The 14789-nt window shown below is 45.0% G+C and overlaps 1 protein-coding gene across 1 annotated transcript in view; it reads right to left on the reverse strand.

Moving 5' to 3' along the window:
- The window catches only part of KIAA1549L (KIAA1549 like), a 136719-nt gene that overhangs the window by 93628 nt on the left and 28302 nt on the right, over positions 1-14789 (reverse strand). The window contains exon 9 of the mRNA XM_007468083.1: positions 8747-8918. Within this exon, the coding sequence (XP_007468145.1) occupies positions 8747-8918 (172 nt within the window). The remainder of the gene's footprint in view (positions 1-8746; positions 8919-14789) is intronic.

Consider the following 14789-nt stretch of genomic DNA (forward strand, 5'->3'; position numbering starts at 1 on the left):
CCAACCAAACCTGTTCTTCTTGTGATATTTTCCACTCCAACAAATGGCAACTCCTTCCTTCCAGATGCTCAGACCAATAACTTTGCCATCAGTGTTGACCTGTCTCTTTTACTCTCACTCAATATCCTACTGAGCAACAAACCCTGTCACCTCCATCTTCAAAATATACGACTTCTTTCTATTGCTATAGTCCAAGCTACCAACATCTCTCACCTGAACTACTGCAATGGGCTCCTCCCTTGTCCCCTATAGTCTATTTGCAAGACAGAAGCTGGAGTGATCCTTTAAAAATTCAGATCACAACGTTCTTCTGCTCAAACCCTCCAGAGGCTCCAACCCCACTAAGAGTAAGAGCCAGAGTCCTTATAATTTCTATAAGACCTTAAGTGATCTGCCCGACCAACCATCTAGTTACTTCTCTGCCCTTACAACTCTTCCTTCAACTCACTCTGCTCCAGCCTACCTCCCTCCTACTGTTCCTCAAACATACAGGACATGCTCCTGCCTCAGGGCCTTTGCACCAGCTTATTCTTCTACTACCTAGAACGCTCCTCACCTAGATATCCACATGGCTCCCTCCCTCCCTCCTTCAGGGCTCTGAACAAGTGTTACCATATCTGTGAGGCCTTCCCTGTACTCTCTATAAAATATCAATAACAATCCCTGCCCTTAGCACTCTCCATCCCCCTCTTCCTACTTAATTTTTCTCTAAATCAGTGCTTCTCAAACTTTAATGTGCATGCCCATCACCTGGGAATCTTGCTCAAATGTGGATTCTGATTCTGTGGGTTGGGATGGGTCCCCCTGTAATACGTTCTTTGGGACACAAGTCCACCATCTTCTCAGTCTACTGGCTTTCCAAATAAAGTCACTATTCCTGGCCCCAACAACTCGTCTCTCGATTTATTGGCCTGTCGTGTGGTGAGCAGTACAAGCTTGGACTCGGTAACATGCCTAATAAGCTCCCCGGGGGTACCCATGCAGCAGGCCCCCAGGCCACACTTGGAGTGGTGAGGCTCTAAAGTACGTATCACCATCTGCCATGACACATATGTATTTGCTCACCATCTGTCACCCCCTGCCTCTCCATTAGAATGTACACCCTAAGAGAGCAGGGAGGTTTTCTATCCTTTGTTTGCTGCATTCCCCAGGGTCTAGAACAGTGCCTTGCACATAGTAGGTGCTCAATTAAAAGTTGAATGAATGTGTAACTGAACTACCATTATTCCTTTTGCAATTTGGCTCCCCATACAGATTTCCACAAAGGATAGAGTAACAGCCAGTTAAAGAAATCCCCTCTCCTTGGTAGTTCTAATCCATATTTTAAACTAAATACTTCCAATCTGGTTTATATATCAATCTCTTATAAGTCTGGTTAGCGTAAGTTGGTCCTCCTGATCCTGCTTAATTCTGGGGGCTACTAGACCCACAAAGCTGAGGACTGGACTCTGGAATACAAAGACCCCACCAGTAAGTGCCACATGGTGAGCACTGCCTGAGAAGCCAGCTGATCTTTCTCTGACTTCCACCACCCCCTGACTTCAACTGGCACCTCATTAGCCAAGATCTACCTCTCCTCAGGCAGCAATTGCCTTGGGAGTACTATTAGTACAAAAGAACTTCTTTTCCACAGTTTTTGTCAGTGATTAATCCCATTATTAACTTCTGAAAACAGCTCATTAGATAATGTGCTCCTGTTGACATTAAACATGTAATTGCTGCTGCTTTTAGTAATTCAGTATTTATATGTGAGTTTTAGGCCATTAACATTTTTTAAAGCTCAGTGCTTCTGTGAAAAATATCAATATGGCTCTTTTCGGCTATGTTGTTCTATCCTGATGGAGAAAAATGTATAGTGTATCAGAATATGATATCCTAAATATATTTATATATGTATATAAGTTTTTTCATTAGCAAAAATGAAATATTTACATGTGTTCTGCTTTTACTCAGCTTTATTGTTTTGATGGAGGTGTGCCTTCTTGATGCAGTATGGAAAATCCTTTCACCTCTATTTAAATGGGGAGAGAACAAATTGATGCTATATACATTAATAAATTCATTTAACAGTCAAAGCGACAGTAAAGTTAGGTCAGCTGAAGTCATCCAAACCCAGTATATTCGTCGGCATAATGATCTAAAACTACAAAGTCATGTACAGAGGTGAAGAGGAACAAATGGTTATTTAATTTACAAGAATGTCAGAGGAAGGATAGGAAAATGAGACAACACATTCTTGAGCTTCTACCGTGGGTTAGGCATTGGGATACACTCTTTGTCAAGATTCTCATACCCATTTTTCAGATGAAGAAACTGAGCCCCGGGGAGGTTAGATAATTTTTTTTACCAAAAAATTCATTTACCTGAAATATACAATTTAAGTCAGTTCTGAGTTAACACACATGAATGGAAGTTTGTGCATGTGTGCGTGTGCATGCACACACACACACACACACACACACACACACACACACACAAAGTATCTGTCAGAGGGAATGAAGTCAAAGGGTCCACATAAACTAAACTCAGAATAATTATTCTCACGTGGAGCAAATGTTGAAAGGAGAAGGAAGCCATTCGAAAAAGCTCCCAGCTCGTTTCTGTGGCTGTCAAAACATCAGAGCTCATGACTGCTGTGAGTGGACGCAGGGGAGGGTCCAGCAGCTGGTGAGAGCCCAGGCCCATCCTGCCCCTGCCCACACACCCCCGTGGCTCTCACCCCACTTGGGTGTAGCCCATGGGGCTCCACTGATCGTGGCCCCTAGTCTGCACCTCTGACCTCATCGCTGCTGCTCTCCAACCCTCCCCCCTCTGCCTGGAATCTTGTCCCAGGTATCCTCAGGCGGTCACTCAAAGGTTACTCTTCTCGACACGCCAACAATTTAAAATCACAGCCATTATCTCCTCGGCATCCCCTAGCCCCTTCTGTGCTTAGTTTTTCTCCATGGCACTTATTAGCATCTAACGTATTATTCAGTTATTTCGTCTGTTTAACCCGCCCGCTCAGGAATGTAAGGTCCATGAGGGCAGAGGTTTTGCCTGCTTTACTCACGGCTGTATCTCCAGTGCCTAGAACAGTGCCAGACACATAACAGGTGCTCAAAAAATATTTGTTGAAGGAATGAATGAGAGTTCCCTTCACCAAAGGGTCAGTCTATGGCTTTCTTTAAGTGATATTTTTTTTGAGATACATTTCTGATGGCCGTGTAAGGTAAACCAATTCCCACCCTGGACTGCTCCTGCATGGGGAGAATGTTCCCTACTCCATCAGCTGGATAACCTCTCTGAGGGGCCTCTCACTCCAGATCCTGCAAAGGGAGTGGATGGAAACCTCCATCGGGAATGCAGTTGCTTCTTTAGAAGTCATTGCTGCCCCATTACCCAGAGATGACATGGGTAGAGTGGGCATGATATATTCCACTGTAGGGCACTGCACATCAGCCCTAGACCTAGCGATTTAGAAGACACTGGAACACACAGAACGCTACACTCTACCTTCAGAGGGACAAGGTGTCTGTTCAACACCACGACTCTCTATTCAAAGTGCTGACCCCAGATTCACATCTCAGGCTGATTTCAAAGCTATTAGGAGAAAATGGGATTTAAAACCTCTCTGTTTCCCCTCTTCCTCACTGGCCTTAGTGTCCTCCTCATCTGATCCTGGGATGGAGGCATTTCCCAGGGTCTGTCATCTAGCTATACTCCCTCCAGGGCTCGAATTTTCTCCAGGATTTAAATTCTATCCTGTATCTACAACATTCTCAAAATCCGTAGTGTTAACTTAGGCCTCTCTCCTGGGATCCAGGCTTGGATTTCCAACAACTTTCCTGACCTCAGCCCTCAATACCCGCATGGCACCCCTTAATAGCTCATCACTTAAACTCCACATGGTCCAAACTGAGTAAATCACCTTCTCCCTCCTAAAAGTGCTTCTTCACTCTAACCCCCTCTCTAATTTCATTAAAAGCACACTCTATGCTCTCAATTATACAGGCTCTTAACCCTCAAATCTCCCTTCCCGCTTCATTGCCTCTCCTCGAGTCCTTCTACCTTATGGATAAATGAGACACTCGGCTACCATTTACTACGTGCCTAATAGACACCTAGTAAATGGTACTAAACCCTCTACATGCAATAATGATCTTATTTAATCCCCCCAGTAGCTCTACAAGGTCAGTGTTTTTGATATCACCATTTTACGTAGGAGGAAAATGTAGGTCAGAGGGGTCATTCATTTGTCTTCGGTCTTATTCCAAAGGCTCTGCTCTCAACTGCTCTGCTATGGTGTCTTCCAACCACGTGCCTCACTCAGGGCCTGGCAGAGGCATTTAGCAAAAGTGGGTCCTTTGCCTTCACAAGGATCGAGCCAGGCAGCAGCTGGGGCTGGATATTCAAAAAGGAATGAGATGTGGTACCTGCTTTTAAAGAGCTCATGAGGGGGAAGGGCGAGAAAACAACTCATTTGCCCAGTGTGATAAGGGCAATGGAGGCCCCTGGAACTAGGGAAACTTCGGGGAGGGGTCATGCTTCAGGGGTCAGGGAAGGCTTCAGAGGCAGAGGGAATGTGAAGAATGAATCCTCCCGTGTGGCTGAAGCACTACGTCTGAAGGAAAGAAGAGTAGCTGCACGGCTGGGAAAGAACCCTGGAGACCAGGCTGTCAAGGGCCCTGAACATTTGCTGAGCACCTGCTGTGAAAGGCTTCAAAGACCCACTTTACGAAGATTGGATTTTATTCTATGAACAGCAGAGAGCCACCAAATATTTTCTAAATGGAGTAGATGTAAGACCAGAACCTGTGTTTATTACAATGACTCTGATCACAGTGTGGACGGTACATTAGTGGTAAAGAGGCTGAGGCTGAGTCATCTGGGAAAAGCACCTGCAGAGTCCAAGAGGAGATAATGATGAAATGGAGAAAACAGTTTGTGAGTTACTCTAGAAGGGAACCGAGAGAGCCAGGTGGATGTGAAGGAAACAAAGAAGTAAGGTTGAGGGCTAGCAGCTCTGGAGCCAGGCGGAACCGAGTGTGAATCCCGGCTCTCCGAGCCAGAGTCAAACCTCTAAGGTCACCCCTAGATGACCCCTCGACTCTCATTTCCACAAGGCTCCATGCACCTTCTAATTTGACGTGATTGCTCTCTCCTGCCCATGCTCTCAGACCGTCCACTGTTCCCATCCACTTCCATCAGCAAAGTCCCCTTATCTCTCCTCCTGACACTCCACTCACCTCTGGCTCAAATAAGGCCAGCTCTCCCATTTCTGCCCCTTCCCAAGTACCACAAGGCCTAGAGTAGATGTGAGGAGGTCAGGGAGCTGACCTCAAAGTAGAGGATGGGTTGGGACAGGAGAAGCGATGCAGAGGAAGAGACAATGAACCAGGATGATGGGGGCCAGCTTGGGCTCTAGAGGTGACTACAGTGAGGAAGGGGCAGTTCAAAGCATCTGGAATTTTGAAAGAATAGAAGAAATGGTCTGAACATAGCAATGAGGACCCAGGAGGAGGGGAGCCTTGCCAATCTCACGGTGTCTCTCTCATCGGTTTGCTGAGGCTCAGTGTGTGCTACTGCACCCTTGCTCAAATGCCCCACACACAATCTCAACCTCGGCTGCCAACTTCATTATACCCCCAGAGAGCAGAAACAACCACAGAAACACCCTAGGCTTCCATTACCAAATGTACCCCCTGACCGACACCCACACCCCTGTACTCTGCCTTCCTTCCTGGTGCAAAAGATTGAGCCATCCCTGCTCCTCGCTGAGTCTGAACCCTCCACCTGTGCCACCCCCTCGAGCACATAGGGACTTCACCCCTGCAGTGTTCGGCTCTCTTCTGCATCGTCAATTTCTCCCTTGCTATTAGTCACCCATAATATTCAAACGTACCCCGATATCTCCCATATGCCCCTCCAGCAACTGTCCCATTAATCTGCTCCCTTTGCTGTCACTGCTTCCCCACCTCCACCCTCTCCTGGGTCCACTCCAGCCAAGCTGTCTCCACCACCTCTTTCTGGAAACCCCTCCTGCCAAGGTCACCACCAAACTTCAGTTTACCAAATTCACTTCATCTCCATCCTTCCAGAACAGAAGATGACGCAGCAGCTCCCTCCCTCCCAGGACATTCACTTTCTTCACTTATTTCTAGACACCACCTCCTCCATTTCCCCAGATGCTCCTTCCCAGGGTCCTGTGCTGGCTCCGGTTCTTCCCTCATGTGGATGCCCTGGGCCTGAATTTTCACCCTCTTCTCTTTAGTTCTAAATCAAGGCAAATCTGGTTAATCTTACCTACTCCCTTAGCTCTAAATGTCACCTGTGTGGATGACTGCCGAGTTCCTATCTCCTGAGCTCTCCCTGAATGTGTAAGCTCACATGTCCAAAAGCAAACCCTCAACTCCGTCTCCCCCAGCGCCGCTGCAGCCCCACTAAACCTCCTCCTCTCTGCATCTCACCCTTGAGTCCTCCAGCCCTCACCTCCTCCTGCCACGCACACAATCCATTACCTTTGCCCCAACAGCTCTGTCTCCAAAAATATCCCGAATCCAACCACTTCTCTGAGTCTCCACCTCGGACACATTCCCCTCTCACCTGGGCAGCAGCTACGATGGTTTTCACTCCAGTCCTCTAAAATTCATTCTCTACCTGGAGAGACGGAGAAAGAGCTGAGAATGGAGCCCTGGGGAGCCCACATAAAGAAGATGCAGTAAAACTGATGAAGCTAGTAACTGACCTGACCAGAGATGGGGCAGAGCCCACAGGGAGGGAAGGAGAGAGGTGCCAAGGAAGAGAATCTCGGTTAAAAAGTCAGTTCAAAGACAAGATTGTAGAGGGTGACCATCATTTCCAGGCAAAGGTGTGTCTTTGAGGATGTGCTGGCCGAGCAGAAGTGAGGGCCGTAACCACATGTGGGCTGCACCATCCCCGTGGAAGCCACGCCTACCGCGGACGAAGGCAGGAGACGAAGAGGAGAGGCAAACCCTGAGCCAGGCGTCAGGTTCCTAAGGAACACGGACACCAGCTAGGAGATCAACGGGAGATGACCTTCCAGGCCCTGTATGCTTGGTGTGCTGTCCAATCTAATATTTCTACCACACAATCTCTCATCGTCATCAACCCCCTCTCCCCTTGCTGCCTTCACAGCCCTTTTTTGGGGCCCCAACGCCTGGGTCACCAGAGAGTCTCATTAGTCCTGCCCCCTCTCATCATGGACACTGACGACAGATTAACCTCCCTAGATAATGGGTACTTCCGGTGATTCTACTGCCCTGCTCAGAAATGTCCAATAGCTCCCCAGAGCCAATCACATCATGTACAATCTCCTTCCCCTGCCATCCAACGCCTGAGTCTCCTAAGCAATGCTCGTTTCTAATCCCATCACCTCCTCCTCATGCTTCTGCACTCCAGGCAACTTGCTTTTTTTCAAGCACCCTTGGTACTTTTCACCTCCCTTCTATTGCTTCTGCTGCTCCCTCTTTCTGGACAGTACCTCCTCCTCTCCCTCTGCTGAAACTGTAGCATGCAATACAGTTAAGAACACACTTTTGAAGTCAAACAGATCCAGATTCATATCTTAGCAACTCAAGTCCTAGTTCTGTGATGTTGTGCAAGTTAGTTAACTTTTCTGAGCCTAGGTTTCCTCATCTGTAATTTGGAGCTGAATAAAGTTGCCCCAGAGAAATTGAGAAAATCTATGTAAAGCAACAAGCATAGTAGCTGCCAGGGGAGGGTCCTCAAAGAGGCAGCTGTTATGTTTCATACCCTTTCTCTGTTCATCCTTCCCGGATGCCCCTTCAGAGCAATCTGTCCCTCGGTTGAGCCCTGTATCAATCACACTGTCTCCTCAAAGCATTCCTGCATTCTATGCCTTTATAACTGCATTAACGCCTTCTCTCCTCCTTAAAGGCAGTGATTGGGACTTGCCCACTTCTATATGTCCTCCAGCACTGAACACACAGTTCATGCAGGACTCTACAAAGCTTATTGAATGAAATTACCTTTAATTCCCCAGCAGACAAATACCATCTCAGCTGTGGTGATTTTTCTAACTGTTCACAAGATTATACTGAGGAGGAAGAGAGGATAGGACCTGGGGAAAAGCAGTATTATCATCATCCTAGTAGCCAAAACATATCCCTTACCCAAAACCTATTGCTTCAAACAACACAGGAAACAACTGGTTGATTTGAGAACCTTCTAGAACAGAAGTATGTTTAGCTCTGGGTCTAATAACATCCAAGTGATTCAGGAAACATTTACTGGTATTGAAAATAACGAATGATGGGACTTCCCTGGTGGCGCAGTGGTTAAGAATCCGCCTGCCAGTGCAGGGGACACAGCTTCAAGCCCTGGTCCAGGAAGATCCTACATGCCACAGGGCAACTAAGCCCATGCACCACAACACAGCCTGAACTCTAGAGCCTGCGAGCCACAACTACTGAAGCCCGCGCGCCTACAGCCCGTGCTCCACAACAAGAGAAGCCACCACCACGAGAAGCCACCACCACGAGAAGCCCGCACACCGCAACAAAGAGTAGCCCCCACTCGCCACAACTAGAGAAAGCCCGCACGCAGCAACGAAGACCCAACACAGCCAAAAATAAATAAATAAATTTATTAAAAATTTAAAAATGAATGAATGGAAAGGTTATCCCCTTACGGTCAGCTTGCAGAAGGACAACGTGATGCAGGGAATAAATAAAAAATTTATTAAAAATTTAAAAATGAATGAATGGAAAGGTTATCCCCTTACGGTCAGCTTGCAGAAGGACAACGTGATGCAGGGTCAAGGCCATCCTTTGGGAGTCAATGGTGCTCAGGATCTTGGCAGCTGCTGTCCCCAGCAAAGGCTTCCCATTGTACAGGGTGTAGTAAGTCAGCTCCGCGGGGTCCTTGGGTCCTGGCACCCGCTGCATCTTTACCATCTTTCAGAAAAAGACAGGCCATGTTTACAGGGCATCTTGCATCAACTCTGCAATCACCTGGGCAATCAGCAGGCTGTCTCCTGACTGTGAAGCCTTCCATGGCTAAGTGGACCCATGACGTATACTTTAAACATCACACATACCTCCCTATCACCAACGTCTCAAGAAACCCTGCTATGGCTGGAGGAGGGAGGGAGCGAGGAGAAAAGGGTTTTGAAAATATAAACATCTGGAAAGAACAGTTTCAGGCTGGAGAAGGAAACGTTGAAATGGTGATGTCTTCCAGCCTCCAGAGAACTCTGGCCTCATTTGAAACTAGGCCTCCACATTAATTCAGGGCATGTTAGGTTATTCTCAAACAAGATTTCTAATTTCAAATTCCTGCAATTGCCAGAGAGGAAAAAAAAAAAAAAATGAACTTATATGTCCGCAATTCAAAAGAACTCTGATAAAAGCAGTACTTGGAGACTCAAAGCTCTTTTTCTAAAATAACCTTTGTTGCTTTTTCTCACTGTACAAGTTATACACAGTCACTACAGAAAAATCTGAAAATACAAAAAAGCATCGAGAAATGAAATAAAATAAAAACAATCTGGAATCCTTCCACCACAAGCTAATTACTATTACCATTTTGGAGCATTTGCTTCTATTCTTTGTTTTTTCCACACAGGCCTTTTATTTATCATTTTACAAAATTATTTATCATACTCTCTATATAGTATTATATATTGCCATTTGTACTTGCATCCATAATGGGCTTAAATATAACAAAAGCATAAATGTTAATTTCTACACAGCATTCCAAGGCATGCCTCATAAACTTAGCCAATCCTTTATTGTTGAACACTTAAATTGTTACTCATTTTTCAGCATTGTAACTAACAATTGATAATCATTATAAATACAGAAAACATAAATTTAAAACCTACATAATGTTCTACTGTACGCATGTCTCATAAACCTAACTAACCCTTCATTTTTAAACATTTAGGTTGTTTTCAACTTTCTACTAGTGTAATTAACCATCAACAAACATGGCATAATATAGTATTTTCCAAAGTGTACATTACAGATTACGAGTTTCACAGGATATTAAAAGATGTTACAAAAATATTTATAGCAGCATTGTTCATATCATAGCAAAAAAATCTGAAAATTCAGAATTCACTAACAGTAGGATGGATACTTGAGTTATGGTACAGTCACACAATGCAGTATTACAGAGTCATGTAAATGAACGATGGCTCTTTGTGTCAATATGGGTGAATATAAAAGCCTGATATGGAGCAAAAGAAACAAATTACAGAATATAAAATGTAAAACCGAATGATGTACTACTTAAGGATACACATGAGGATGGTAAAATCTATACAGAAAACACAGGTGTGATTTAATACAAAATTCAGAAGCACAGTCAACTCTGATGGGAAGGAAGTGAGTATGTATAATCAGAAAAGACACAGAAGAGGCTTCTGGGATAAGGTAACAGTAATGTTCTTACTCTTTGGGTTGTGGGTTCTTTTTTACTAGTGTTCTTTAAACTCTACATATTTTTATGCTCCTATGTATGTATGCTATAAATAATAATTAAAATAAATATTACTACAACCCAATAAAAAATGGGTTTTAAAAAAGTATGACCAGACACTTCACAAAGGAAGATATCTGAATGGCCGATAAGCATATTTTTTAAATGCTCAATGAGGAAATTCAATTTAAAACCACAAGTCGGGCTTCCCTGGTGGCGCAGTGGTTGAGAGTCCGCCTGCCGATGCAGGGGACACGGGTAGGGCACAGGTTAGGGTATGCCTTCGGGTAAGGGTTAGGGTTAGGGTTAGGGAATGGGGACTGTTTAGGGCACAGATTAGGCTTCGGCAACGGATGAGGGTTACCGTACGTGTTAGGGCAAGGGTTAGTGTTAGCGTACGGGTTATGCTTAGGGTACGTGTTAGGGTAAGGCTTCAGGTAAGGGTTACTGTTAGGTTTAGGGCTAAGGTTAGGGAATGGGGACGGTTTAGGGTAAAGGTTAGGGTAGGAGTACGGTTGAGGGATAGCGTACAAGTTAGGGCATGGTTTAGTGTTAGCGTACGGGTAGGATTAGGGCACATTTTAGATTATGGCCTTGGGTAAGCGTTAGTGTTAGGGTTAGCGTTAGGGTTAGGGTTAGAGAACGGGGATGCTTTAGGGTACAGGTTGGGGTACGACAAGGTTTTAGGGTTAGTGTACGTGTTAGGACATGGGTTAATGTTAGCGTACGGGGTAGTATTAGGGCACGGTTTAGGTTAAGGCTTCGGGTAAGTGTTAGGTGTAGGGTTCTGGTTAGGGTTAGGTTAGATAATGGGGACGGTTTAGAGTACGGGTTAGTGTACGATATCGGTTGAGGGTTAGTGTGCGTGTTAGGGCATGGGTTCACTTTGCTGTACCACAGAAACTAACACAACACTGTAAATCAACTATACGCCAATAACGCCGCAAAAAAAAAAAAAAAAAAAAAAAAAAAAAAACGAACACAGGTCATCACTATCAACCACCAGAGTGGCTAAAATAAGAAGGGCTGACAACACCGTGTTGATGAGGAGGTGGGGTAACTCCACATCTGGTTGGTGGGAGTGGGAACGTCAAACTGTACACTTTGGGAAAAGGTCTGGCAGTCTCTCCTAGAACTCACATAGACCAACTCTATGACCCAGGAATTACACTCCTACATACCCAAGAGAAATGAAAGCACATGGCCATGGAAAGACCTGCAGAAGAGGTTCATAGAAGCTCTGTTTATAATAGCTAAAAATTGGGAAAAGCGCAGGCGTCCATCAACAGAAGCATGGATAAACAAACGGTAGTATATTTCATACAAGGGAATATTATTCAGCAATAAAAAGGAATAAACTGGGCTTCCCTGGTGGCGCAGTGGTTGAGAGTCCGCCCGCCGATGCAGGGGACACGGGTTCGTGCCCCGGTCCGGGAAGATCCCACATGCCGTGGAGCGGCTGGGCCCGTGAGCCATGGCCGCTGGGCCTGCGCGTCCGGAGCCTGTGCTCCGCAACGGGAGAGGCCACAACAGAGAGAGGCCCGGGTACAGCAAAAAAACAAACAAAAAAAAAACAAAAAAAAAAGGAATAAACTACTGAATAAAAGAACAACATGGATGAATCTCAAAAACACTACAGAGTCAAAAAAGCCTCATACAAGAGAGAATATACTGTAGGATTCCACTTATATGAGGTTCTAGAACAGTCCAAACTGATCTACGGTATGGAAATGATATGTCATCAAATATAAAACAGTAACATAATATACTGTTAATTGTAGAACCTAGACGGTGAGTAAATGGGTGCTTACGTCATAATTTTTTCAACTTTTCTGTGAGTTTGAAAATGCTTATAACAAAATGTTGGGGAAATGTAGATATTATTATAAACAAGGGTCTTATTGGCATTTAAATGTAGAAACCAGTATATTGAAAAAAGTCAAGGAGATTTCCTTACTTGCAGGTTTTTTTAGAGTCTTTGGTATGCCAATATGCCTTTGGAATCTTCAAGAACATTCTACAGGATGCAGCCTTGCCCAAACTGACCTGGCCAGAAAGCCCCTTTGCCTCTGGGCACCTTACAGGGTCATTTTCTGGACACTCTGAGAAACACTGTTCTTACCCTTTCATCTTTGTGTTCATCTCTATCTCCTCGAAATGAATTTATAGGAGTAATGTTGTGACCATCTAAAAGATTCTTGTCTAAATTGCTCACCTGCCCTCCAGCAAGATCATATCCATTTACTGTGCCTGAGGGTGCCCACTTCACTGCATCCTCATCAACACGGGATAGTACCATTTTACTCATCTTGAAAATGGCATCTTGTGGTAGTTAAAACTTGCATTACTTTGATGACAAGAGTTAAATGTTTAAAAATGCTTACTGGTCATATGTATATCTTCTTTGGACTCAATTTCTCAAATACATCCACTAGAGAAATATCTTTAGATTCTAGACATTAAAATCTCCATATTCATGAAGGTGGCTCATCTTTACAAATGATCTGAGCCAAGACGAAAGACTTCTCTGGGTGAAGGATGACACAAGCTGTGTAGAGTGAATTTTATTTGGGAAACTTGGGGGTGTTATTTCTGTCCCCAGTGGGAGAGGAGGTAGGGAGAGCGTTAGTATAACCAGGTACAAGGTGAATGAACATTCAAGTACCTAATAACTTCGCTCAATTTCAATTTAATAGCAAATTCTTCTTACCAAATTTCTCCAAGGATGATGTTGGAAGGTGGTCTACAGCCTCGGTAAATTGGGGATTTACAGAAATAAACCCCTACTTACTTCACTCAGGCAACGAAAGGCACCAAGCACACTGAGTACTCAGAAAAAAAGAGGAAACAGCATCTCACTGGGCTCTTTTAGACACTTAGAAGGTGCTGGGTTTCTTAGGTTTACAAATAACACCAGGAGTGTAAGGTGATTCTTTCCTCCCCTTCAGCTGAGGCAAATCCCATTTCAACTGTCTGAATCCCAGCAACTTCCTTTCTGTCATTTGGAAAAGTGTGAATTATAGGGCTCACGTGGACCCACAGTAGGGAAACCACAAATCTGGCACATGAAATTAACTATCGCTTTACCTCATGACAAGGCTGTCTCAGACCACAAAGATTTTTAGAACCAAAGCAACATCCAATAGGACATGAGGCCAAATTCACCAACTGCCAACGGGGGGACCTGGAGTCTCCCTCAGGGGCACGATGTTGACTAACATAGGGAAGTGTGTTCCAGAAGATGGGTCGTTTGTACTTCCAAGATTGCCTGGGGGCATGATCTGCAGACACTGTGGTAATGTCTTCAGTTTCCTTTAAAGCTTCCTCTTAGACAGTTAGACACCATACATGTGTGTTTGGGTTAAGTTACACAGTAGATGTGGTCAATTACCAATCCAGGGGCAGTCCACTAGATCCCAGAAAATAAGAAGCCCACTTCCTAGAGGCAACTACCGGAAGCACTTCTGTAATTTGATACCTTGCTCAAGAGAGCTTGTTAATTAGCATAACAAATGTTAGAAATGGGTTCTCTTTTGGTGAAATTAGTGGTACTCAAGATATGTGGATTGGCCAGAATATGCTATAGACACTCCCACTCTTGCTTGAACTGGATAAAGAATCTAGAGAGCCTCAGAGCCTCTACCCTCAGGATGGCTACTGTCTCTGTCGGGTTCCCTCTGAAGCAGACTCTGAGATGAGTTGAATGCTTGTAATTTATTGGAGAGATGCAGGGAACTGACAGGGGGTGGAAGGGAGCTAACGAGGGATGCATTATGAAGCCAGTCACCACAGCGGGAAACTAAAGCTTAACTCTCTGTGGGAAAGCTCTGGCAATGATCCTAAAGCATACATTTCTGAATCCTCCCAGCCAAGAAGCAAGAGAGCTGTGGTATTTATACCTCCACCACTGGTGAATTCCCAGGCACTTCCGGCCAGCCGTGGCTGGGCAAAGTGCGTTCTGGCATCTCAAGAGCAGCCCATCAATAAAGAGATGCTGGAAGTTCATCAGCATTCATCATAGAAATTATAAGGGGTTTTGGGCAGGGCACCAGTGGTGTCTGCTACAGCTCCCTACCCTGAATCCCTGTGTGGTCACGTGTCCATTATAAACGCAGAGGGCTCTATTTGTTGAAACGGATTCGACAAGGCTAACAGAATCCCACACCTGTAAGGCTGATCAGTGTCTCTGCTGATCACAGTCATGGTGCTGAGAGGCCTGAAAGCTGGGACGTCATCCAGCCTCCAGAACAGGATGCAGAGGAGTTGCGCTTGCTTACTAATAGCCTTTTGTTTAATAAATATGTGCATGTGGGCAGCATTTCTTCCGAAACCTCCTTTCCCTA

Source organism: Lipotes vexillifer, unplaced genomic scaffold (assembly GCF_000442215.2).
Source record: "Lipotes vexillifer unplaced genomic scaffold, Lipotes_vexillifer_v1.1 scaffold451, whole genome shotgun sequence".
NCBI classification, from domain to species: domain Eukaryota; kingdom Metazoa; phylum Chordata; class Mammalia; order Artiodactyla; family Lipotidae; genus Lipotes; species Lipotes vexillifer.